This window comes from Balaenoptera acutorostrata, chromosome 1 (genome assembly GCF_949987535.1).
Source record: "Balaenoptera acutorostrata chromosome 1, mBalAcu1.1, whole genome shotgun sequence".
Lineage (NCBI taxonomy): Eukaryota > Metazoa > Chordata > Mammalia > Artiodactyla > Balaenopteridae > Balaenoptera > Balaenoptera acutorostrata.
In genome coordinates, this window is record NC_080064.1 from 144,589,195 (window position 1) to 144,616,417 (window position 27,223).

The 27,223-nt window shown below is 42.4% G+C and overlaps 1 protein-coding gene across 2 annotated transcripts in view; it reads right to left on the reverse strand.

Moving 5' to 3' along the window:
* Positions 1-24,005, reverse strand: part of COLGALT2 (collagen beta(1-O)galactosyltransferase 2) — a 138,419-nt gene extending 114,414 nt beyond the window's left edge. For both annotated transcript variants that reach the window (XR_450404.2, XM_007175213.2), the window contains exon 1: positions 23,415-24,005. Coding sequence is in view for 1 of the 2 variants with exons in the window: in XM_007175213.2 (XP_007175275.1) it covers positions 23,415-23,677 (263 nt within the window). In the remaining variant the exon portion in view is untranslated. The remainder of the gene's footprint in view (positions 1-23,414) is intronic.
* Between the last annotated feature and the right edge of the window lie 3,218 nt (positions 24,006-27,223).

Genomic DNA, 27,223 nt, shown 5'->3' on the forward strand with positions numbered 1-27,223 from the left:
GAGAGGAGGTTAGGGAAACCAGATTACAGAAACCAGAGGAGGAATGAATGCAGGTGAGAATGCAAAAGTGGCAAATGTAGACCGTTCTCTCAAACAGCTTGACTCTAAGTCCTTAAGAGCTAACACTATTGTATCCCCAGGTCTAAAACATAACAAGTGAGAAATAAACATCCACTGAATTAATGCTAAATTAAGGGGAAGAAGATGAGATAAAGGCTACTGGGACGATAAAGTCAAGGAAGAGGATGGGATCCAGAGCAGAAACTGAGAAGTTTACTTTAGGCAAGATGAAATCTCTCTTCCATCCAGATAGGATTAAAGGAGGCAAGGAAATTGAAACCATGGTCATCAAATGGCTTCCATCTTCTTGCTGAATTCAGAAGCAAGGTGATATGCCGAAAATGTCAGTGGAGATGATGGAGTAAGTAGACTTACAAGAGTGGAGAACAGAACAAGAACAACTAACTGGGAAACAGAAGGCTCACTGGGCCCACTTGAGGGTAGAGAGCTCAACTCGTGTGGCAAAATTAGCATGAGTGTGTTAGGGGAATGAGGAGGGGAATGAACCAGACCCCAAAGTAGAGACTGCAGGAAGACTGATCTGGGATTGGTTTTTACCTAGGTGAGTAAAACAAAAAAAACAAGGGAATCTAAGGTATCTGCAACTGGGCCAGGCTAGAAGGAACTGAAGAACAAAGGGACTTTGGTAGCAAGTAGGATCAATGAGGTCTTACAGAGGACAAAGATCAGATCGTAGAGGGCATGGCAGAGCGAGAGTTGAAGGCTCCTTATAGCAGGACATCCTATGTAAATGTAAGGTAAATACACATCTAATCCTGGTGCTTTTCTGGATGGCCATTAACATGGAGCCATGACCGAACTCTCCAACTCTGTCTCAGTGCCCCTCCAGGCTCTCAGAACACTGCCTTGTTTCTGAACCCCCTGGGCTTCTTTTGTGATGCTGGGCTTCCAAAGAGTAGAGAGAGGCAGTATTTTACTCACTTCCAGAACAGAATTCCTGCCATTAGAAAGATTATTGACACCTTTGGTGAATGAAGAGATAAAAGTATACCTCCATGTATTTGCATATCTTCTAATTTGGTGAAATGCAGACTATTTTGCTCATTTTCCCTGCATAGGTACATGTGGAACATTCTTAGTTCTGAAATCCACAGAGCAAGTCCCCGCCCCTGGGCCATGAAGTCATTATATTAAAAGTTAGAAAACAAGCTGCAGAAGGAGCCATGTGGCTGATGTGAAGAAGTGAGGCTTCGGTGGCAGATGACAAGTCACACTGTTTTCAGGGCACCTTCCGAGTGTGTAGAGGATTTGGTGAATTAAATAAAAGGCTATTTATGTGAAACTATGAAAATATCCTGAGTCCCAGCTGCAGACATTATAGATGTATGTGAAAGTCAAATAGAAATTCTAACTCATTATAATTTCTTGACAACATATTAACTTCAGTGAATATGCTGAAGATCTTAAAATGTCAAAGGTGATGCTATGAAAATGAATTCTTACTCCAAACCTCATACTGTCATGGGTGGCTTTATTTATAGGCACATGGTGGTTTCTGAGGTCATATACAGTTAATAAAATGTGACAAAATGGGTTTTTTATGGACTAAATAACCCTTAGTTACTACATTTATCTCAGAGTCAAGATGATTTAAAAATTTCCACTGTGATTATAAATTATCAGTCACTAAAATTTTTATCATTCCCTGAATTACACCAAAGATCCAGGAGAGAATTATATAGCAAGCCTGGAGTAGGATGAGTCGTCCTGCAAATTGCCATGCCGTGTGGCAAAGCAGCTGGACAGAATGTTTTCAAAGCATTTTACTGTGGGACATGAAGGTGAGTGTTGAAATACTATTTATAACTCCAAGTTTGGGGATTTTTTTTTTCAGTAGTGAGATTTCAGTGTTAAATAAGGATAAACTTCATTAATTCAGAAAGCCCTAACATGAAAATTTAATTGAAAGAACAGCTGGTTTGTGAGACAATCCAAAGTAACAACAAGGTTTGAAAGGGACAATTTGTACCACTCAAGTGGTAGAGGGGTGCAGAAGGGCAGCAATTGGGTTTGAAATCTCAGGGCTTCAGCAGGATTGAATCAAGGTTTTGTGGGGCTTGGAGCTTATATAACTTGGGGGAACCCACTTTAAGAAAAGGAATACAAGATTCCAAATGTAAAATTAAGTATGAAAGTGAATATTTACTTAGAATGAGAAAATTACTGTATAAATAATTATAACACATTAATAAACTTGTTTTATAATCAAGTCATTATAAGAAATTTTCAAAGGCTGAGAAATGCCACAAACATCCAAAATCCAGAAAAAAACATTTTATTAACTACCTGACATACTTCTATAAACTTATTTTCTTAGAGTTTTGTTAAAATGGCCATCATCAAACAATCTATGAATAATAAATGCTGAAGAGGGTGTGGAACCCTCTTATACTATTGGTGGGAATGTAAATTGATACAGCCATTATGGAGTACAGTATGGAGGTTCCTCAAAAGACTAAAAATAGAGTTACCGTATGATCTAGTGATTCCACTCCTGGGCATATATCCAGAGAAAACTCTACTTTGAAAAGATACATGCACCCCAATGTTCAGTGCAGCACTATTTACAATAGCCAAGACATGGAAGCAATCTAAATGTCCATCGACAGATGAATGGATACAGAAGAGGTGGCACATATACAGAATGGAATATTACTCAGCCATAAAAAAGAATGAAATAATGCCATTTGCAGCAACATGAATGGACCTAGAGATTATCATAGTAAGTGAAGTAAGTCAGACAGAGAAAGACAAACATCATATGATATCGCTTATATGTGGAATCTGAAAAAAATTACAAATGAACTTATTTACAAAACAGAAATAGACCCACAGACATAGAGAACAAACTTATGGTTACCAAAGGGGAAGGGATGGGGAGGGATAAATTGGGAGTTTGGGATTAACATACACACTCTACTATATATAGAATAGATAACCAACAAGGACCTACCGTATAGCACAGAGAACTATACTCAATATTTTGTATCAGGGAAAAGAAGCTGAAAAAGAATATATATGTAATATATATATAACCAAATCCCTGTGCTGTACACCTGAAACTAACACATTGTAAATCAACTATACTTCAATTAAAAATTTAATAAAAATTTTAAAAAAACTCTGATCACCTCTTCATATGGCAATTATTTTACAGTATCTCATGTATAAAGAGAAAAGAAATATAATTTAGTCTTTCCTCAAATAAGGTTGGCTGAAATTTGCTTTTTATTATTAATAATGTAGAAAGCTTTCAAGCCATTTCACTGTGTTGCTAACAGTTTTGAATGCCATTTCAAATGGATCTGCCAGACTTTCTGAAGCCAAGATGCCTTCGGTCTGCTAGAACACAAGCTGAGGTGTTGGGATGCAGAAAACGTCCATGTACTCAGACACACTGCCTCTGGTTGTGCTCTTCAGAGGGCAATTCTGATATATTCTGTTCCATGTGATTCCCATAGAAAAAAGGAAGTGTCCAATAGTTTCGGACACTATTATATTCAACTGTATTCACTATATTACCAAGTATGTTTCTAACAGAAGAGAAGTTTTGTTTTGCCCAGGAATTTATGAGAGAACTAAATCATCCACTTAAAAATTCTCATGTCTGATGACTGGAAGTATTTTCCAGAGACAAGTTTCAATTATTGTTGCTCCTCTGCACCTCACTTACTTCTGAGACCAGCTACACAGCAGAACCCTTGGTCCTTCACCTGTGTGTCAAGTCAACCACAAGAGTAATAAACTGTACATGGAAGTGCCTATGAACCACATTTTTCCCACTATCCCCAAACTAAGTGCATCCCCAAGTCAGCCTCCTCTTAACCAGATCCCAGATACAACCATTGCCACTCTATCACCACCCGAAATAAGGGGAAGAGGGATGGAGGGCAAGTTGGCTATGTGGTCTCACAGAATGCTGTATTGCTGATGAAATATTTTCCCTTTGCATGTTTTACCAAAACAGATGGGAATACATTGCAATGGGACCCCAGCAGGGGGACTGAAGCTTAAGCTTGCTTAACTTCCAAGTCAATCTGCCTCTGGCCTGGGTTAGGTCACCCTCTGCCACTAAGTCTATGGCTCTGGAAAAATCTTAGTTTGTCTCAATTCAGTTTCCCCTTTGTCAGATGAGGCTACAGCTAATAATAGGTGTTTCATGGGGTTGTTGTGAGCTCTGAATGAGTTAACTCATGGGAAGTGTTATCATAATGCTCAGTACACTGTAAGTATCCAATTAATATTAGCTCTCATGATTAGGTGAAGGGTACTATATTGCAGAGTACTATATAAGATAATAAACTATTTAGAAAACTAATTCATATACCAACAATAAAGATATTAAGCAGACAATTGCCATATATTAATTTAACGATTTCTCTAAGGATAGCAACAGCATTACCCTAATTACCATATGTATTTGAAAACAATAAAACTACTTTTAAAAATTGTATCTGAGAGATTTAACTTGTACAAAATGAACACCTCTTCTTCCCATCTCATTATGTTTGAACTGGGGAGATGCGTGGTTTGTTCCACTACAGTATTATAGGGGCAAGAAGGATGTTGCTTTTCTGGTATTAATTGTTCTAAATGGCATGTTATATTTCCTTTCCTAGGAAGCATATAAAGAATTCCAGTCCCAGACATCAACGCTTCAAAACATCTTCAGAAGCAAAGTAAACAAAATGGAAAACAAATCTTAACAATGGTTTCATTCACAGGAAACTTCTCATTGCTAATCAAATCAAGGAACAGTGTAACCCTTTTTCAGACTACACACATTCTTCACTTTACCTTCAAAGCCTAGATATTTAATAAAATATACACAGAATTACTGCACAAATTACCTAAGTGAAAAAGCTTAAGATATTTTAAAGCCAAATTTGACACAGAGGCCCCTATAAAACCAAATATGTGATCTTTCAAAGTCATAAATTAATATGCTGGAAGATGCTCCAGACAGCAGGAATCAGAATAAACTGAGAAGGAAGAAATATTTTCTGCCAGAAGCCAGCAGTAAGAGTGCCAAATGTAGGGGAGATAGGGAAGCTTTTAAAAAACAAAAGAGATCTCTGTGGAACCATATACCTGCTTAAAGTAAACCAGATTATAATTATTAACTTTATTAGAGATTAGATTTTGAAACGTCTTAAATTTGAACATTTGAATTTGAACGGCTCAAGTCCTTTCTCACAGTCCCCTTAAATGTGCCTCTCGCTTCTGAAGTAACTAAATCATTGCTCTCTGCTCTGATTTTTGGCTTCTCAGTATCAACTCACTTCGTGGTTACACTGTATGAGAGGCAGAGGAAATGTCATCGACTTAAGAAGCTAAATCTTAAGGGGTGACAAGCAGTACTTGTGAGGACTCAGGTATGAGACAGAAAAATCCTGGCAGTTATCTTATTTTTCATGAAGAAACCAGAGCTGAGCTTTGCCAAGCAGACAGCTATGAGCTCACTGGTCTGAAATAATTATCCACTGAGACTTTTCTCCAGCACAGAACTAATGCGTTTATGCAGAAAACATAACTCGAATATTGATTTGCAGAGTTTTTCTTTTTAAATCAGTAGTCAGTAGCCTTTGTCTGTACTTGAGCCTGACATAGCTCTCAGTTACATTAATTGACAAAGTAGAGGAATAAAAAGAGAATAAATATTCAACAAAAGCAGATTGTTTTTAATTCACGTTCTTTATGTTTGGTGGTCTCATTCCTGTTTTAGGAGATAAAGAAATCAAAGCCTCAAACATTTGAAACGGATAGAAGAGTTTTTAAGGGGGTTAATATTCCACAGTTGCAACTCAGAAATTAAGTACAGACTGAAGCAAACCCAAAACAAATTACTCTGTTTAGTCTAGAGCCGACCTGAGAAATGTTCTTTATAATCAAGATGAGATATGCTGTGATGTTAACAGAGGGACCAAGGACATCAAAAGTGTACTGTGTTCAAATGATTTCCACGGGAAGATACAGAGCAGGATCTAAGACACCGATCCGTATTTTTGCAAAATTGTGCTTCATGCCTCAAGAAAACAAATTAAAGTACAGCAAATAGTATGCAACTAACACTTAGTGATGCATGCCCTAAGCTTAGTGCATTCTTTCAACACTCCTAATCTGTGGTTTAAGAAAGAGGTATATGCAGAACTGGCAATGTCCAGCATTCACTTGTTTTTTTAGACTCTTTGGATGGCTGTGTAGAATGTCTTCATTTATTGCTGGGGTTATATGTTGTGTTTAGTTTTATTTTGTCATTTTAAAACAAAGCACTTTAATTTTTTTATGAATACTGTCCCCTGAATCCTATTAGTAATGGTATTGCCATTGGTGACATACAGAAAGAAGAAAAAAAAAAAGTCTTTTGAGAACATTCCACTGTGTAATCAGGATGCAGGGAAAAAGTAGAGAATTTGCTGACGTAATACTCAAAGGTTTACAGCACATTTATTTCCACTAACTGGTGGGGGTTTAATTGTATAAGTTACACACGTTGCTAAGAATTAAAATAAAAACTTTATACTATTACTGATGATATTGAAAACTGACCATATTTTCCCCAAAAAGAAGCCCAAAGAAGAATGGTATGCCATTTCGAGGGCAAATCTGACCTAAGTCCAAGACAGATCAGCCACACCAGCCTTCTTCTTTTCTTCCAACAAGTGTAACCTTTCTCTGATTTAGGAATCTGCTTGGTTCCCCTTCTCATCTCCAGTCCTACCCTCTCTTGCCAAGGTGGCTCCTTCTCATCATTCAGGGCTTGGCCCCAGTATCACCTTCTCGAAAAGCCCTTCTCTGACCACCTTATATATGAAGTACTCTTCTATCCAAGCACTTCATCTATACCCCATTATCCTGTTTTACTTCCTCCTTAACATATCTTTTAAAATCATCTGGTTTGTTTATATTTTGTCTGTCATTGCTCTCCCCCAGCACAACAGAAGCTCCATGGATGCAGAGTCTATATCTGTACACCCAGCATCTCACACAATGACATTGCTTATGTTCTTAGATGTGCAGGTCAGGTGTTTAGGACATTTGCGCTTGACGTTTCTCATGCGCTTGTAAATAGATGTCATCTGAAAGCTGCACCGGGCTGGAAGACTGACTTCCTAGGTGGTTCCCTCATGTGGCAGCAAGTTGATGCTGGCTGTTGGTTGCTGGCCTTAGTTCCTCTCCACATGGACCTCTCCTTGGGATTGTTTTGATGTCCTCATGGCATGGGGGACATCCCTCAGGGCAAGCAATCCAAGAGACTGGGGCAGAAACTGCAATGCCTTTTATGATTTGACCTTGAAAGTCACACACTCTCACTTCCACCCATGCCACTGGCCATGTGAGGCGGCATGGGAGGAGACTAGGAAAGAGTGAGCACCAGGAGGCAAGGACCCTTGGGGGCCACCATGGAGGTTGGTTACCATACCACTGGTTACAGTTAGTTCACTATTAAAAAAGCAGGCCTTTAAGGTAAGGCAAGCAAATACCCATACACCTTATATTTTTACATATTACTTCAATATTTAAAACACTTTAAAAGAAATAATCAATGCTTTCTACTTTTCTATGGAGCCTGAAAAAATATATGAATTTCTTCTTAGTGACAGAATTAGATGAAAAGAATCATAAAATGACTACTGTTGTCCTTTTCATTTTTCATTTAACAATAGGTTGCTGGTTTTGTTTTACTATCTACTTAGTTGGGGATATGCAGCACTCAAGCTCTTTGAAGTGTAAAAGTAAGATTAAGGCCAAGTTCAAACTGAGCTGGGAGGAGTTCACACAAGTATTTGGAAGCAGGTCCCCAGACAGGATCTGCAGCCCATGTGTCTTTTGAGACAATGACATATGCAATTCTTCAACCAAAAATGACCTCAGTTGTTATCAGTTGATTGTTCCGGGGTCTGGAAACCACAGTGTATTATTTTACCACCCAGGGTGAAATTAACTACAGACCATAGCCATGTGTAACCCTGGTCTTCTCAGGGATCAAAGGCCAAGGAAGGCAAATACAGTTTTTTTTAAGTTGCTGAAAACAGGAATTATCTGTCTGGATTTTTTAAATTCATAATCATTTTTTACAAGGTGATGCGAAGAATAGCTTCTCCTAATTATTTCAGATAAGACACCTGCATTTCTAGTACTGCTAATTCTATATTTAAATAAACAGATCAATCCATCAATAAACTAACTAAGACCTACCTAGAAAAATGCTGCTTTGAAAAACTGAAAAAGAAAGGATTGGAAAAGAGAAAATGGAGCCAAATCTATGATGTTAGTAAGAATAGGAGTAAAAGTAGTGAGATTTAACTGGAATCTCAAACTAGATTCTAGCTAACTAGGTTTAACTAGAACCTCAAAAATCTGCTACGGAGAAATGATTTCAGAAGGTGAAACACAGACTGTGGTTTATTTATCTGCTTCTCCTTTGACATCAAAAAGACGAAGTGCTCCTTTTAGAGAAACTATTTGCTTTCTAGCTCAAAGCTACAGAATGTCAGTGCAATTTATTATCTAAAACTCGACAGATGATACACAGATTAGGAGAAGCAACACCAAATCTCAGATACCTTGTTACACAGAAGAGAGGAAAAGCTTCAAAATCCACTTCACTACAGGGCAGAAATTGACCTTCTGTGCCTTAAATCACATTTACTGAAAAAAACTCATTGGCACATTTTATGCTACCATGCCTGAACCCCAGGGTAATGAAAGCATCCTAGAAAAATCTTACTTCAGAAACTCAAAACAGCTGGCTAGATTGCTGGGAAAGCAGGCAGCTAGCTTGCAGCTTGAGAGTATCAGCTGAGTAGCCAAGATCAGAGAGAGCTGAGAGAGGCAGCCAAAGAGCAATGCTTTCTCAGGATAATTCTGATCCAGCAGGACTGCTTTTTTACTGAGTCCAAAAAAGGAAGAATTTGATTTTAGAGGCTGAACCCCAGGAATATAAGTCAGAGACACCAATGAGAACTCTCTTTGGAAAGAAAATTGTTGCCCTCCTGATTTTATCTTTCTAGAGCCTGATTTTATCTTTCTAGAGCCTATTTACAAAAAATCAACTTTCTCTTCTGCTCCTACATTAAAGCATCAGCAAGGAAGGACACGGCCCCAACCAGCTCCATGTTACAAGGACCTTTCACAGGAACTCATGCTCCTGGCCTCTGAAGGTGTCAGTGCGGACCAATCTTCAGCATCTCTACGGTAAATGACACCACTGTGAAGTAAAGCCTCTCCCTGGGGAGGAGCTATCACTTCAGTGCAATAGCCCATTACCCTGCTGAAACTTGACTTCCATTGCCAGGTTCTCCTAACCCCAAAGTGCACATGCAAGCTAATTCCCTCACACGGTAGACTGAGCAAAATACACAGGTCTGCACGCTGGCCAGCAGCTTTTGCAAAGAACAAACTCATATGTTGTTTCCCACCACAATGGCAAATGTCCAACTCCTATTTCTGCCTTTTCAAAAAAAAGGGGGACCTTCTAGGGAAGACCTGCACTTACTTATTTTGCACGCATGAGAAAAGTCAATATATACACTCATGCCACAACTATTCCATCCCTGGTGCCCACAGCAATGGTTTTCCTAGCTTTCAGATCTGGAACTATCTCTTCTGACATAATTCTCTGCATTCTTTTTCTTCTCAGCACAGCCCTTCTTTTGGCTGTTGTTGTTCATGAAAGACATGGTATTTTCTTTCAGGCTAGAGGTTATGTTAGTCAAGGTTCTCTGGAGAAACAGAACCAACAGAACAGATAGCTAGAGAGCCAGAGAGAGAGAGAGAGAGAGAGAGAATATATATATATAATATATACCTCAATATAATATATCTACTTCATATCTATCTATTGAGAGAGAGGTGGAATGATTTTAAGGAATTAGTTCATGCAATTATGGAGGTTGGCAAGTTCAGAGTTTGTAGGGTAGGCCAGAAGGCTGGAGACTCAGAGAAGAGCTAATGTTGCAATTCAAGTCCAAAGGCAGTGTGATGACACATTTCCTTGTTGCTCGAGGAGGTCAGCCTTTTATTTTATTCAGGCCTTCAACTGATTAAACGAGGCCCACCCACATTATGGAAGGCTTTACTCAAAGTCCACTAATTTAAATATAAATCTCAGCCAAAAACACCCTCACAGAAACACCCAGAATAATGCTTGACCACATATCCAGGCACCATGCTCAGCCCAATTGACACATAAAATTAACCATCCCAAAGGGCAAAAAAAAATTTTAATTTTTATAATTTGATGTAGATATGAACCATCAGTCTATTCACCAAGGATATGAGACAAGGATAAGTCAAAACTACTGAAAAGTTATATCTAAGTACAAATAAAGAAACAAGGGCCCAAATGGCATTTTAAATAATGTGGCAACAGAGTAAGCTGTTTTATTTTTCATGGTATCAGTGGTGGAACTGCAAATTCATAGCATGCTATGGCTAGAAAAATCTTTAAAGATCAGCCTGTCCAGCACTCATGGTATAGCTAAGGAGACCAAGGCAAGGTAGAGAATTCAAGAAAATCTGAAAATATGGTGGGGCATGGCATAGATGATGCAAAAGAGCCAACAGCTAAGAAACCAGATAAAACTCATACTGGAATGCCTTATGTGGAATGTTACTGAGATAAAAATCACTCTCCATTGTCTAAACACACAACTATTGGGTGGCACCGAGAGAGAGAGAGAGAGAGAGAGAGAGAGAGAGCGCTCAAGGGGGTGCTGGATGATTGGACCAAGCTGGTCCATTATCAAAAGCTGGCCTCTGTATATCCAAAAGACAGACAATCCATGCATGGATAACTGAGAGTTCAATTTCTGCCTTTATTTTGATAAGACACATGGGAAAATGAGAGTTTGGCGGTCACCATGCCAACATCAGCAAAGACTGGCCAGTGGGTCTGGGACTTCATGCTTCCCAGTGGGACTCTTAATAATCTGCCTCTCATGGGGTAGGGGAGTTCAGTAAATATTAGTGAGTTGCTGTCCTTTCCTCCTCAAATGCCAGCAGCGTCCCTTTAGTTCACTAGTATTTGCCCAGGCTTTGGGAAAAGCTATTAAGATTCAGCACCATTATCAAAGGGGACTTGGCAGCATCTAATCTTTGGGAGACAGAAAACTGGCCCAGAAGTGGGGCTGTAACCTTCAGTCACCTTCTGGCATTGCTGCAATCTGATGCCTAAGAAATGAGGATCCAGTGCATCTCTGATGCCCAGTCAAGGCTTTGAAGCTGTGTCAAGACCACAGGACAAAGGCAGCACTGTTTATGCAAATTTAGAAACAAAAGAAGCTAGAATCCAAAGCCATTAAAAGTAACATCAGAAATCCAATACCCAGAGGTGATTAGAGGCCCTACACTAGTATGAAACAGAACGCCTGAAAGTGAGGCTGGGCAACACACCAAAACACACACTGGGAAGTAATCCTGAACGGCCACAGCCCGGCTGGATGCGCTTAGAGGCCTTGATGTCCGCAGCTCCTTAGCCAAGGGGCAGCCTCTGTGTACCGCAGGAAGGAAGCCCTCGGTCACAGCTGCTCTACACCTGGTGCACGCAGCCCTTTCCTGAGAAGTTCCAATTTGTGCCCTCAAGGCCAGCCCTCTTGCTGCCACGTCGTCCCCTTGGCAGTTCAGTCACCATGTGGCACAGGCCTTCCACAGGAGACGACACTATTAGGGAACATCCTTGGGCACAGTACACAACAGGGTGAAATACAAATGAGCTTCCGAGAAAACTTAAATATTTTTTTTTTAGGTCACTCCGAAAAAGATCTAAAATTGGGCTGAGGGTCCAGGAAACACCAATCGTGCAGAGTTACGATTCATGAAAATTCTTTAGATCCACTCACTCCATGAAGGGGGTACTGATGCCAGACAGGGAAGGGACCCGAGAGAACATCTGTCTCATCCACAGGTTCTCAAGTTCGGCTCCGCATTATCACCCCCTGGGAAGTTTTCAAAATATGTCACTTGCCCTAGTCCTACCCCATAGATTCAGACCTAAGTGGTCTGGGGGTGGGGCCCAGGCATCAGTATTTTTTTAAACCTCATCAAATGATTCTAATAAGCAGCCACATTTGAGAGCCACAACTCTAGCACATCTCCCTGACGTTACAGAGAGGAAACTGAGGCCCAGAGGGAATAAGGGGTTTGTTCTAAGTGACACAGCATGAGCAAACGAACGATGCCTCCCAGTCCTTTCACAAGGCAACATAAATAACAAAATGAGGACATTTGCATACTGGGGGTGGGGAAATGGAAGAGGCTGCTTTTGGCTGGAGGGAACAGTTCTGGAGACATTCCCCCCCCACCCCCCCCCACCCCGCCCCCGCAACCTGGCCTCATCTTCCTCCCCAGCTGATCATTATCTCCCTGGCAGGAGGCATTAAGCTGTAGAATGCAGCTCACATTTCGGGGAAGGAAAAGGACTTAAAAAGAAAATGGGACACATAAGCTTGAGGACATTTACAGTGGGATTTGTGACAGACCTGTCACCTAAAGGACACAATGAAACGAGGGTGTGGAACTGTATGAGATTTATCAGTGGAGTGGTGATCATCCCCAGAGAAGGCTGCCTGTTGGTAAGCTTATAATAATGCTACTATATCAACTCTGAACACACCTTCGTGCAGCAGCGACAAACTCGGAAAAATCTTTTGTACAGCCGACTCGAATAGTGTAAATATCCCAAAAGTTCTATTTTGGTTTCATAACCGGTGAAGACACTAGGTTAGAGACTTTGTAATATCATGTAGTTAAGGCTGAACTTCAACTAAGCTAATTTAATAGACTGTTTATTCTTCTCCCAAATGGGGGGAGCAGTTTTTAAAGGCATGCCAGAGAGAAAATCAAAGGTAAGAAAATTAAATACCGGCAACAAAAGAATCAAGATGAGGGGATACGGAGACTGAAGTGGTTCACATGACTACTATTTATGTGGAGGAAATGCACTGGTTTGATTTCCCTCCAGTCTGTTAAGAGATGTTCATCAATAGCTATCCTTCCTTCTATAAACCTAAATGCTTAATGAGCTCATGATGTGAGATACCTGAGCAAAGAAAAGGGTTTGAGGGAGTGTCACTTTATACTGAGCCCCAGTGCAAGGCACTTCATACAATGGGTAATCTGGAGCATTGCTTTAAAAAGAAAAATTATTTTTTTTAAAAAATAGCCGCTATTGGAAGGCTGGAGAACACATGTGCTCGACTCAATAAAAAACACAGATGATGTCTGTCTGGCAGAGCCTCTTCTTTGTAATCCTGTACATTACTACTTCTCTTAATAAGAAACCCCTTGGCCTTCTTGATTGCTTACGCATCTGGAACCTAGGGTTTAGAAGATTCCAGTGTGTGACAACTTACCAAGCTTTGAAAATCCCACGGCCTGTACTTCAGACACATATACAGCTTTCAGTCCTTCCATGAGGGCCCCCTATTTTTCATGGGGCCTTCTGGGAGCTCATCTCCTGCAGTTCCCAGACCCAGAAGTGTATACAAGTTACTTGTGCACGTGTTTAAGACACAGATTCCCAGGCCCCTCCCACAGGCCATCTGATTGAATGTGGCTGAAACGGGGCACAGAAATCTATGTAACTAACAAATGTCCTAGGTGTTGTGATACAGCTGGCCCCTGAACCAGTATTTAGGAGCCACTCGTAGAAGCCCAGCAGCCTTACAGCAAAAGGTCAGCAGAAGAGTGATGAGGGTCACGTCCACTCATGGCCAATGAACTTGACCAATGGGCTTGAGTTGCTTTGAGGCCACCTCAACTACTAATTTCAACATGATTACCTGAATGTATCCACCTAGACAATCCATGATGGTCAAATAAATAAAAGGATGCATATAATTTTTTTTAGTCTGTTGCTTTAGAAATTCATAGTTTATCTTGCTAAAGAGAATTTTCTAGGATAGAAATCAATGTGTCCAGTAAACCTTAAAGTCTAACAAGATTGAGGAAAGGCAGAGAGGAGATTTGTAATTTTCTAAAACATTTTAGTATGCTGAGCCTTAAAGGCCAACTCCACAAAATCCATCTGAAATGTAAGACACGGTCTGACTGTCTGAATGCACTCCCACCCCACCTGCTTCTAGCAGAGGGAATGCAGCAGTGTAGGAGCTGCATATAAGCTTACTGTTCAATGTTGCAGTGATGACATGAAAAATCCTGATTCCACCTGGCAGCAACTTTCCACTATCTTGGCGGGTCTCAGCCATAATCACTGTGGTGTGTGGAGCTTGGACAGATTATGGGGCTGGCTAGAAACCAAGAAACTAAAAAGCAGTCCAGCAAGGGACTCTGTGTTGGAAATGCCATAGCCCCAAATGCCCATGACCATATTTCTCACGGACAGCCCAGGAATTTAAGTTCCACTGTTAGTCTCCAGAAAATCCTGCCTTTCCTGAGGCCCTGAAAAGTGGCAATTTCTCACTTAATATGACTTTTAGGGAGAACGTCAATCAACATACATCCATGTATTCCCCTTTCTCAGAATCATCTCTCGCCCTGTGAGAACAGGAAAGCTTGACGTGGCCCACTGCCCTCCCCACTTCCAAAATGTATGCAATCAGTCTCAGAAAGGAAAGGGGATGGAAAGTAAGAGTTCTACTTCTTTACTGCCTAAAATGTAGGCACTTTGGGCCACCTTCATGGTTTCCTTGGGCTTGACAGCTATCTTAGTCTATTTGGGCTGCTATAACAAAATACTACAGGCTGGGTAGCTTATAAACAACAGAAATTTATTTCTTACAGTTCTGGAAGTTAGACGTCCAAGATGGGGATGGCAGCATGGGCAGGTTCTGGTGAAGGGCCTCTTCTGGGTTGTGGACTTCCTGCTGTGTCCTCACGTGGTGGAAGGGGTGAGGGATCTCTCTGGAGCTTCTTTTATAAGAACACTAATCCCATTCATGAGAGCTCCACTCCCATGACTTAAGCACCTCCCAAAGACCCCCCACCTCCTAATACCATCATCTTTAGGGGTTAGAATTTCAGCACATGAATTTTGCCGGGAGGGTGGTGGATGGGGAAAGCTCCATTTAAGGAACTTCCTCTCTCCAGCCTGACACGTGCGTGCCTCAATAGACTTTGAAGTGATCAAACCCAGGAGGTAAAGAATTCTTCCAATGTAGGCGATTTATCACTTGAATCAAGTACTCATGGGGCTGCTTCGTCAGAGCGGCCTGGTCCCACACACAGCCTTCTGCCCTCTTCTTAGGGGTGTGTAGCCCAGCATCATCTGTTATCACTTATGTTTTTGAAATGCACGTCTTCTAAGGGGTGTTGAAACATTAATCAAAAATTCTGGGGCCAAGAGGATTACTTTGCACTATGTTTGCAGAGGAACACGATCTCATCAGCTAAACCAATTAAGTCAGGGACAGGTTTCAGCTTGCTGAACTTGACAAACAACTAAATAATAACAATTACTGCCTCGATTAAATGAAGTGTGTTACGATATCATAAATTCAGCCTTGGTAGGATGTCATGAGGCTATTACGGGAAGTCTTAAGTCCGAAATGATTTCTGTCCAGTGCTCCTAGAGAGGAAAAGAAATGCCCTGCAGCCAAATCTAAGGTTTAATTCATACAAGAGACTTGGCTAATGTCACCAACCACAAATGCTGCATTTTCCTGGCTCTGGACAGCAGCAGGTTCCAGTGAATTAATTACAGCCACTCTATTTATACTCTGCATGGCTTTTCAATTACTGCCTATAACGAGACGGTTTTTACTTTTATGAACATAAACGCATAGCTTTCCCACCATAGGAATGGAGAGCCGAGGGAAAAGTAATACAAACCTGATCATTTTACTACTAGGTCACTCACTGGCAGCTTGCCAAGCCTGCTGGTTCTAGAAAGCAGTTACTATTTGAGTCCTAGGGCTCCTGAGGAGCCTGAGCAGGGAGCAAGGGTCACCACCCAAATGCCTACAGGGGCCAGACAGCAGGGGCCAATCGCAGGTGCACAGAGGGTGGGCTTGATGGGGACCTGACTGCCTGGACAAAGTCCGGGGTACAGCAGCTACTAGGCTAACTGTTTGTTGCTGTGGACAAATGCAGGCCTGGTGGGGCAGGTGTTGCTCACTCTGACATGTTCAGTTTGTGAAAAGTTATCTAGTTATATACATTTATGATAGATGCCCTTTTTGGATGTGTGTTATGCTTCATAAAAAAGTTTTTTTTTTTAATGGGCTAAGGGCCACATTTCTGGGGGCCAGAGACACCAGAACAAGAGAGTAAGATGGGTATAATCAGGGAGGATTCAGAGTAACTACATGGAACAGGTGTTGTGTGAAGCTGGCTTTCACTGTGCCAGCCAGGGCATAGGTACAGGTGGGATGGCAGAGTTTAAAAAACCTGGGATAGAGTGATTGACTTAAAAACATCGCATTTGTGCAGAATAGGATATATCAAACACTTCTATTAGGTTGGCCAAAAAGTCTGTTCGGTTTTAAGTAAAAAGAAAAGACTCATTTTCACCAAGAACTTTATTGAACAACGTATTCATTAACCAAATGTACTTTTTGGCCAACCAACATTTGGGTTAACACTTAAAAGGATATGTGGATATGCACAGAAAGTTTCTAGATGACACACAAGAAACTGTTAACAATGGTTGCCCCTGGCAGGTGGTATGGAGTGGAAGGGAGATTAACTTTTTATTGTATTCCCATTCACACTCTTTGAAGTTTTATTATGGGAGAGTATTATTTTTTCAATTTAAAAAGGAAAACGTCAGGAAAGAAAATGCTTAAAATAATTAAATTACTATAAACCTACAAGGACTCTAAGGGACTTAACTTCTTTTAAGTCAGCAATTTTTGATATGCTAACAATGTAAATGCAATTAAATGAACAGATCACTCCTTTGAGAATAAAAACGTCAAAACGTATACAATACACACACTTTGTAATTCCTGATGAATAATAGCTATGATTTAAACACATATAGTGAAACCTCTTCATAATATGGTAACTGGGGAATAGAACTAAGAACCAAACTACAGGCTAATCATTTTCTCTCAAACTTTAACTCGACTGTATATTGTTATGTTATTTGAAGAAATGTGCAGAAATGAGCCTTATAATAGTCCTACTATAGTCCCTATATAAGCCTTATAATGATCCTACTATAGTATGCCTTAGACTTGAAGACAGTGCCACACCGTGATAGGACCCATGAGGACATTTAAGTGTTGGAAGAAGGACCGAGGCACAACCAACAGCCTTTCAGGTTACAAAGCTTTCATTGTTCATTCCTACGACCACCGAGACAGTCAAGAGAGAGGGCCATGGGAAGCATGCTTATGTGCCTGGAGTCATAAGTATGCACCATGCACTAGCTGTAGAATCACCTGGAGAAAGGAGTTGAAGACAAGTACGTAAAACCAAACCCTGCTTAGAATAACTGGTATGCTCCTTTAACCATGAGCTATATTCCATATAAAATACTCAACATTAAAACAGCCATATAGGGTTTAAAATCTAGAAATCTGTTATCTCACTCCGACACTTATTCGTTATGTAATATACTGTGGGAACATCCCTTACCTGCCCTGTGCTTTGGTTTCCCCACCTATGGAAGTCAATTAATAAAATAGATCCAGGACAATTTACGCATCCATTCTAACCCGCAAGTGATCTGTCTAAACTAGAGCAAAGAGGATAGGTGACTTCAGTTTTTACCCAAAGGAAATATATAATTCTGAGGTCCAATTGTGTTTTGAAATTGTACGGTGGAGGGAGGACTGATAGTTGTCTCCGACTATTTGGAAGAAAGTTGAGTTTATGTGTCAACCAAATCCAAGACCACTAATTAAAAAGGCTGAAAAACTGACCCTCTGTCTTACCAAAATGCTGCAGCCACTATGCATATGAATAATGAGGCCTTATTCGTTTGTCACTAGCAATACGTGATAAATTTCTTTCTGTTGCTATATAGCTGTGATCATAGCAAGTGACCTGCATATTTAAGTACAATCCACATATTTAGTCTCGTTCTGTTCCTGTGAAATCTACCAACACAGAACAGAGTTTAGTAACTAGAAAGTGCCTAAGTGACAAAATCATCAAGACAGTGGAAGGGAGCCGCTGAGTCCCTTGTGCCACTCAAGCAGAAGGAGCCATTCTTCTTTGAAAGAAAACACTGGCACTCTTATCTTCCTAAGGTGGGTCAACGGACAGAAGCAAAAACGAGAACTAATTGGTCTTTTCTTGATCTTAAACAGAGCATCTGTACTCAGTCGGCGACGTTCGCTGCCTGAGTCACATCCTGGCTCCAGGCTTGTGACCTCAGACAAGTTATTTAAATTCTCTGTGCCTCAGTTTCCTCCTGTGTAAAGTGAAGAGAGTAATGACACTTCTCACCTAGGGTTGCTGTCAGGAGTAAATCAGTTATCCTACCAAAGAGTTTAGAAGACCCCCTCCATGAATGTTAGTTTCCATTATGCTGATAACTTTTTGTTGGAAGGAAGAAAATAAACAGAGCTTCCTTTGAACATATTTTCTTTTTTAAAATTTTCATTTGCGAAGAGAAAGGTAATGGAGATGAGACAAAAAGGAAAAGATGTATAGGAAATAGCAACTATTATCTATTTAGTAGCGTGTGTGTAAAAGACATTGTAATACATTATCTCATTTGCTTGTTATAATAACTCTTTGAGGTAGGTGTTATTATTAGTCATCTCCAGATGAGGCAGCTCAGCTTAGAGCTTCATAATGTGCCCATGATTACACAGGAGATTTGAGCCCTAGTCTATCTGACTGTAAGCTGCATACTCTGCCCTCCGTACTAAACTACCAGGCTGGGAAAAATAAGGAGAAGAAGGGGGTAAGGTGAGAGAAATAAACTAATGGAGAGAAGCAGACCAAAGTACCATATACATTTTCAGCCATGAGCTGAAACTTCTGTCTAGAGGGAAAACATAAACACTTAATGTCAAGATTGTAATGATAAAATGTGACATCATTCTCACCACTGAGGAAAACTAGCATTACTAGTAGCTTGGAACATTTTATAAACACACTTATATTAGTGTATCAAGTTAAACATTCACCAAAATGCTACTGGTTGGGCATTAAAATGTAGAGATAAATCCAAGCTAGTCCCCATACACCCCACAAAGTTGTGTGCAAAATGTCAGGGTCAGTACCCCAGAACAAGTAGAAGTTCACCATTGTTAATGTTTATGTCAACAGAAACATCTCTCTATTTAAAAGCCATATGATGGTTTTCAATTTAGCATACATATTACTTTTCAAAACTCTACCAAATGAAATGCCCAGATTGTTCTGTAATTACACGATAGTTACTGCCTTGTGACTGCACAGACTCTGTGAATCGCAACCGTCTTCCCACACAGAATAGCAGGCTCTCCCAAAAGACAAACTTAATGTATCTTTTGGGTCAAATGTTTTTCCTTGTGCCCTGCTCCATTTTCCATTATCATGTTACTTGCCACTGCCCCCCTTAATCATAGGCTTGGGAAGGGGGATGAGGTCAGCCTTCCCTCTACTGCTAAGGCCAATATTCATGGCTCCACTGAATTAAAGAGAACCCACTCAAGCGCACTGCCGCATGTTACAATGCCAACCCGTCCCCTTCATCGCAGCACAGCAGTGATCCCCGTTACCCCAGTGCCGGTTTTAATTACAACACAAGGATCATCTCAGTTCCTTATCACAGAACTGTGATATCTGAAGGAAAACAATTACTTTGGTGGGGTTTTGAGATCAGATAGGTAAATGTGACAAGTTTTCCTTTTTGCCAGTACAAAGTATCTCTAAAATATAAACTTTCCTTAATTCAGCTGAATCCAAATAAACTTGATACCGAGATAACTGCACTCATCGTCTGAAAAAGTTTTCAGGTCAATTTGTTGGTACTCAGTGCAGATCTGGTCTAGAACTTTAGGTGAGAGGAAAAAAAAAAATCACACCACTGGGAAATCTGAATGTGATCATTGAACCAGGGTCTCAATTACTCATACAGGAAAGAAGGCTTATCAGATGCTCCTCCAGCCATTGTTAGAAGTAAGCAGATGAATGAGAAGAGAGAGTCTGCACAGAGTTACTAAAATAAGATGAAATGGAAGCTGGCAGCCCAGTCCCTATACTCAACATGGTTCTGTTTTATGAAGTTCTGGCCATTTTTGACACTGATCATTTTTGACCTCAGCACGTGCTGGCCTTGCAGAGTGGAGACTAGCCAGTTTGGCATCTCGGAATGTTGAGGAGAGCTTGGGACTGAGAGACTAGAGTAAGTCATTGGCAGAAGCCCCTCAAAACTGCAGCATCCTAAACTGAGGTACTGCCTCTCCTGGAGGGTTATAACCCATCGCCTTCCCCGCAAATACTCCTCTAGCGCTAGTCATGAAGTCAGCAGCTCCAGGGTACAGTGCAATGAGTTTGGAGATTTGCAAAACTTAGACCTGCCACTCACTTTATCTCCCCTGATAGGAAGCTCTGGTTAATGTTCCAGTACCTTTTTATTTTCCATGCTTCTCCCTCTTTCTGGAACCCTCCTTCCTTCCCAGGTTTTTGTGGATTCCTATTTGTCCTTCAAAACTGAGTTCAAACTGAGTGTCAACTCTCCTCAAAAAAACTTTCATGACCACACAACTGCCCCAATCTGATTTATATAGAAGTCTTTTGTCACTCTCCCAAATGCTATAAATGCCATTCAGATCACCTTACACTGCCTAGTTTAGAAAAATTTTAAAAAGCCATATTTATCTGTGAGGAGTCACATCTTATTCAATCTTTTCCAGCCTGAACCTGGCATAGTACCTGGTTCTCACAAAAGAAGGTCATTAGGAGTACATGCTTACATGCTTGCACAACCTCTCTGTGCCTCAATTTTCTCATCTGTAAAAGGGTATAATAATAAGACATAACTGATAGGGTTATTGTGAAGAGGAAACCAGAAAATGAATGTATAGTGCTTAGAAGAACTGTGACCTCTTATTATTAAATATTTGTAAAATTAACAAGTAAATATAATCTTCAGTAAGTTAGTTACTTTAGACACAATATCTTCTATGAAATGGAGACAATCTTGTTCCTTTATAGGATGGTAGTAAAGATCAAATGAGATAACTAGTTGATGAAAGTACTTTGAAAGCTGTAAAGGACTATTTAAAAACTGGCATTTTATTATTATTATCTAATAAATTATATAAGATTTCTAAACCAGAACTCAAAGAAGAGTCTTTAGTGGCTGGTTAATGCAGGGGTTGCCCAAGGCCTTACCCAAGCCTTGGGTTTCTTCCTTTACTTTCCAACACAGACCATAAAGGTACAGTCACATGGACCATGAATAAGGGTAAGGGAAAAGAGATCCCTAAGGTCTAAGCAGAATTGAGAATACTACCCATCTAAAGAGAACACCAACATCCATAGAATCTGGAACATCCAGGGAACTCAGGATGTACAATCATTGCTGAGTGATTCTGATCATATCACAAAACCTATGAAATTCAAGAGCTGGAAAGGATTTTTGAAATCACTTGTTCCTATTCCCTTATTTTACTGATGAGAAAACTGAGGTCTATGGATCCCAAGCAACTGGCCCAAAACTACATGTCAAGCTAGTGACAAAACAACTCAAGTCTCCTTATTTGTAGCTTTATATACATTTTGCTTATACTGTATCATGTTCCCTTTATCCTTTCTGGGGTGGTCTTTAGAAACAAACCTGGGTTCAAATTCCAATTTAACCATTTATTAATTCTGTGACTGAGTTATTGAACTGATCCAAGCCTCAATTTCTTCGTTTGTAAAATAAGGATGATAGTATCTTTTAAAAGTTTACTATAAAATAAAAGGGGTAATGTCTGTACATCAGGTAGCAAAACCTGTGCCTCGTACTCACTTCCCCCCTCACTAATTTCCTATAGCAACTATTGTGATGTTCTTTAAAACTAAACAATGCATAAAGACCAAGACTATATTGTAAAACATCTCTTTTGAAGAAAGCACCTAAGAACTGACATTTGTGAAATTTTCTTTTGGTATTGAAATGGTTAAAAAAAAATCCTTCTGGTTTAAAATCTGACTGCACCAACGTTCCTACTTTCCACATAACATGCCCTTCTCCGTGGCAGCCGTCACGTATAACAGGGTATATAGTAAAGCAGTGTATAGCACAGTGCTGCACTATATCTCATGTTTGCTTTCTCACCTCTGCACCTTTCCCACCAGGTACCATTAGGCTGCCAGTTCCAGCTACTGCTTTATCCTTCCTTTTCCCTTTGTGCCCAACCGTGGCTTTAAGGATGCCTTGTCTGTGGACAGCTCCCTTATCAACACAAGACAGAAACTGCCCCAGAGTGACCTGGGCTCTGTCTTCCTCAAGAGACCAGAGGCCTCTTGTCCATGTACCTGGCGGCCTATCTCCCCCGGCCAGTGTCCACCTCCTCCTCCACAGGCCCCTTAGCGGCTCACCTGGCCACCAACTTCTCACCCTCTGATACCTGCTTTTATAAAAAGATGTGGAGACAGGACCAAGTGGGAAAGTTGAAGTGGGCGGCCACCTCCGCAGCAAGCACAGGGCCTAGGCCCGGGTCTCTATTCTAAGCGCAACAAAACTTAGCTGTTTGCCTTCCCGGGGCGGTCCCCAGGACGCCGGCACCCCGAGGCACCCCGCGCGGTTTGCATCTGCGGTGGGAATGGGTCCCGGGAGGATGCAGGGACGGGACAGCCTGGAGCGCTCAGAGGAGACAGGACCCACGGTGGTGACGTAGTTAGGAAGACACAGCTGGCCCCAACTAGCCTCAAACTCTGGGTCCTGATCCCTTCTCCCCTTCCTCCCCACACCCAGGGAGAACCTTGAGCCACTTTTCCAGCCTCTGAGGTGGGAGCAGGAGCCTGGCACCGGGAAGCCAGGGCAGCGCACTCCAGCCACCCCGGAGGGCGCCCCCTGCCCCCAGCCGCAGTTACGGTCCATGTCGCGTCCGGAGGAGTAGGCGGCGACGGGCAACCCTATTCCCTCACTCCGGGGCGAGGGATACGAGGTGGGGAAAAAGGAATCCTCGCGAGTGTTAAGGGGGAGAAGGTAGCACTCTTGCGGGGTCTCCCCAGTCCTGTCCGGGAGAGGGACGAGGTCACCCCGCTCCACACTGTCCCCACGGGAGCTCGGGGCGGGCTGCTTATCCTGGTTAGCAGCCGGTGCGCACGCGGACGCGCGCGTCCTTCCCCACCCCGACCGCCGACCCGCCCAGGACCCACGCCGGCGATGAGGGGTGTGCGCACCTCGTCTCCGCGTGCCCCGAGCGGCCCCCTCTCCCCTCAGCGACACTGCGGGCGCCGCCCCCGCCGCCGGCCCGGCGCAGCCAGCTCACCAGATGGCCATCCTGCTCTTGGGGTAGTCCAGCCGCTCCAGGCAGCCGAGGAAGTGAGGCAGCGTGTGCGCAGCGTTACGCGCGAGGACGACCACCATCACCGTGGGTCTCTGCAGGGGCGACTCGGGGAATACTACCGCCTCCGCTTCGTCGTCTTCGGAGTCCGGCTCGGCAGCGAAGCGCGCCCCGCAGCCGCCGCGGAGCAGAGCCCACGAGAGGAGTAGCAGCGCCCAGGCCAGGGGGGCAGCGGGGCTTGCGGCCATGTTCAGGGCCGTGGCGGGCGGCTGGACGACCGGCCGTGGATGCCCGAGGCCGGCAGCGAGGGGCGGAGGGGAGGCGGCTGGCGCGCGCGCACTGGCAAGACCTCGGCAGCCCGGGACCCTCCCGCCGCCGCCGCCGCCGACCCCGCTGCACTGCCTAGGCCCTGCCGCGGGGGCGCGGAGTACCTGCCGCCGCCGGCGCTCGTCTGGGACTCAGGCTCGCAGACAGTCGTGTCGGTGCGGCTGTTTGTCCCGAGTCCCGCGGAAAGTTCCTCTAGTCCAGGCTCAGCTTGTACAGCTGAGGTCTGTGGCTTCCCCCAGAGCCGTGAGGTGTGGCCGTGTCTGCCAATGGGCGTGTGAATGCGTGTGTGTGTATGTGTGTGTGTGTGTGCGCGCGCGCGCGCGCGAGCGTGTGTACATAACGGTACGCCTCCAAGAAAATTTATTCTGCTTTTGCAAACCGCAGTCTAAAGTCCTTCACAGTGATGCAATGTATCCAGTTTTTCATAATGCACCTATTGACTAAACGGGTAGAGCTCTAAAATGGAAAGTCACCTAATGAGTCACTACTATGATAAACAGTTTTTTAACTTCCACAAAGGCAGAATGTTTGCATTTCCTCACACTTAAGTGCTCTTTAAATTCATTCTTGACTGAGTAGACCCCCAATAAGATCAAGTTGGAAGACCTGGAGAATTTTAGAGCCAGAACGAACCGTTGAAATTAAAGAAAGCCCCTTGGGGGCCAGGTCCTCTACCTGCCAACTCAGGGTCCTGAGCTTCCTGACAGGGTAGCATGTTAAGGAGGAGATTCACTTAGATGGTGTTCTTTTTCCTTAATGACCCAAACTGACAAAGAGTCACAAAGAGAGGGAAGAGCTGTACATGCTGGAGGAGAAGTATAAGGAAGAAGGAAGGAAGAGGGAAGGTAAATTAGCAGGTAAAGTGAAATTGCTAGGATACACTATCGAAGGATATTTAATCTTGAACATAATGGAGGAAAGCTAGTAAAGAAATCTGGAGTTCTTTCTCTGTGGAATTGTGTAGACTTTAATTTATCTGTGTGCAGGATGGATTGATGACCTCCAATCCCAGCTTGCCCTACACGGTCTTCTTACTAGTTGTATCCAAACTTCTCCACAACTATTAGACACCTTCTTCACTCTCCTTCCACTCCCTCCCTTCCTCAGAAGAATATCACCTCCTTTACTGAACTCCCTAAATGCCCCTGTCTCTGATTAATATCCCTACCAATGCACTGCTTACTTGCAGGTGCCTATTCATGACAGAGCTTCTGATCCCATCCTCTCCCTTCTAGTACAGGACTTTTCTCCATTTATCTCCACTCTACTGAATCTTCAACTTGTCCCTTTCCATCAGCTCCTTTCCCTCAAGCTAAAAACTCAATCAGGGGACTGCCCTGGTGGCACAGTGGTTAAGAATCTGCCTGCCAATGCAGGGGACACGGGTTCGAGCCCTGGTCCAGGAAGATCCCACGTGCCGCGGAGCAACTAAGCCCATGCACCACAACTACTGAGCCTGTGTGCCACAACTACTGAAGCCCGTGCGCCTAGAGCCTGTGCTCCACAACAAGAGAAGCCACTGCAGTGAGAAGCCTGCGCACGGCAATGAAGAGTAGCCCCTGCTTGCCGCAACTAGAAAAAGCCTGCGTGCAGCAATGAGGACCCAATGCAGCAATCAATCAATCAATAAAAAGAAAAGAAAGAAAAAGAAAAAAAGAAATTAAAAAAAAAACCTCAATCAGTCATCTTCTATCCTTAAAGAATTAAAAAACAAAAAATCTTGGCTGTCTTTCTAGCAATCCCCTCTCTTGGCCAAGCCCCTTTGAAAGAGAGCTCTACACTTGCTTTCTCCACTTCTTCAATTTCCATCTCTCCTACCACAGTGCATGTGGTTTCCCACTTTTTTACTGAGGTTGTTCTGGCAAAGCCATAGATGACCTCAGTATTGGAAGATTCAGTGAACTATCTTCAGTTCTCACCTTCCTGGATTTGTTGTGTCATCTCTCCTCCTTGGTCTCCTCTGAGTCTACTTTGGTGCAAGCCCCTTCACCGTGTACTAATCTTCTAGCCCTACATGTTCTCTCAGGGTGATTGCAGCCTCCAAATCTCTGTCTCCTGCTCTAACCTCTTTGCTAACATTCATACTTTTATGTTTAATGGCCTGCAGACATTTCCTCCTGCTCCATCCTCCTTCAGGAATTGCCCTCACTCTCAGTTTTGTAGGGCAGGCTGAGAGTTAAACACCTGTCAGAGGTGTCATGACAGGCATGTACACCAGCCACATTGGAGGCACAGACGAAAGCACAGCCATTTATGCAGGGGACATGTTGCTGGAGGGACTATTCGAAAGGTTCCATGGAGACCATCTCCATGTTGTTCTGTCTTCCTTCTTTCCCTTTCTTGGCCTGTTTCCCTCATCTTTCAAGACTAAGATCCCCACTCCTCAGCAAAACTTGGTTTAATGCCCTGCATTTGTAAATGCAGGGCATTAAAGCTAGGGAACCATGTTTCTGTCTTATTTCACTTCTGTTACCAAAGCTTATCCAAATCCATGTTTTTTCGAAAAATGAAATGAGGCACCAAAACTACACTGGTGCTTTGCCCTGTGTGACCTCTAATGACATTTTTAATGAAATCAGCTGTGCAGAGTCCTAAAATAATTACCGCCTGGTCTATAGATAAAATCAAGTTTCACAGCCGTGCACCTTGAAAAACACCTTTTTAAAACTTCTAGTCAATTTAGAGTGTTCATTTAGTCACTGAGGATATTGAGGGCATGATAGGGTAGGTAACAGTGGATCATTTTAAAGATGGGGCTTGAGGGGTGGGGAGCGAGGAGGGGAAGCTCCGGGAAAGTTGAGTCCTCATCTTACTAACAGATTTATGCCACAAGTTCTTTAGAAATCAGTGATGCAAGTCTTGGATGATTTTTCTTTCCTCATAGAATCAATGTTATAAAACAGTTAATTTGTAAAAACTAATTTAAAAATAAAAGCTAACTATGCTTCAAAATATTCATCACTTATGATGCTCTTTCCATGGAAAACTTGTTGAATTGAAAGTCACAAGCATCTCCTTGTCTCTGCTGCTAACAGACTGTCCCCCATAGTTCTTGCATGCATGTTAGAAGTAAGCACTTTTGCTCACCTCCCCTCTCCACACTGTGCCAGCCCAGGGAACTTCCCTCTTCGTTTTTCTCCAGGTACAACAAAACCTCTTTGACTCTTATTCTCAGCACAGCTGTGGCAGGGGCAGGGCCTCTGAGGTGGACAGAGGGATTCTTGCAGGAAAGAGTCTTGAGGTGTCTGTAGCTCCAGCAGCCAAGAAGAGGAGGAAATAAATGACTTTGGGGCAGAAGTAACACACTAGAAAGAGCAATGGATGCTTAGAGTTGGAGCTAAATTTTTGTCTCACATGTGTCACTTATTATATGTGTGACCTTGGAGACTTGACCTCTCTGGACATCAGTTTCTTCCTATGTAAAAACATTTTTAAATGCTCGCCTTATTTGTTCATTCCACAAACAT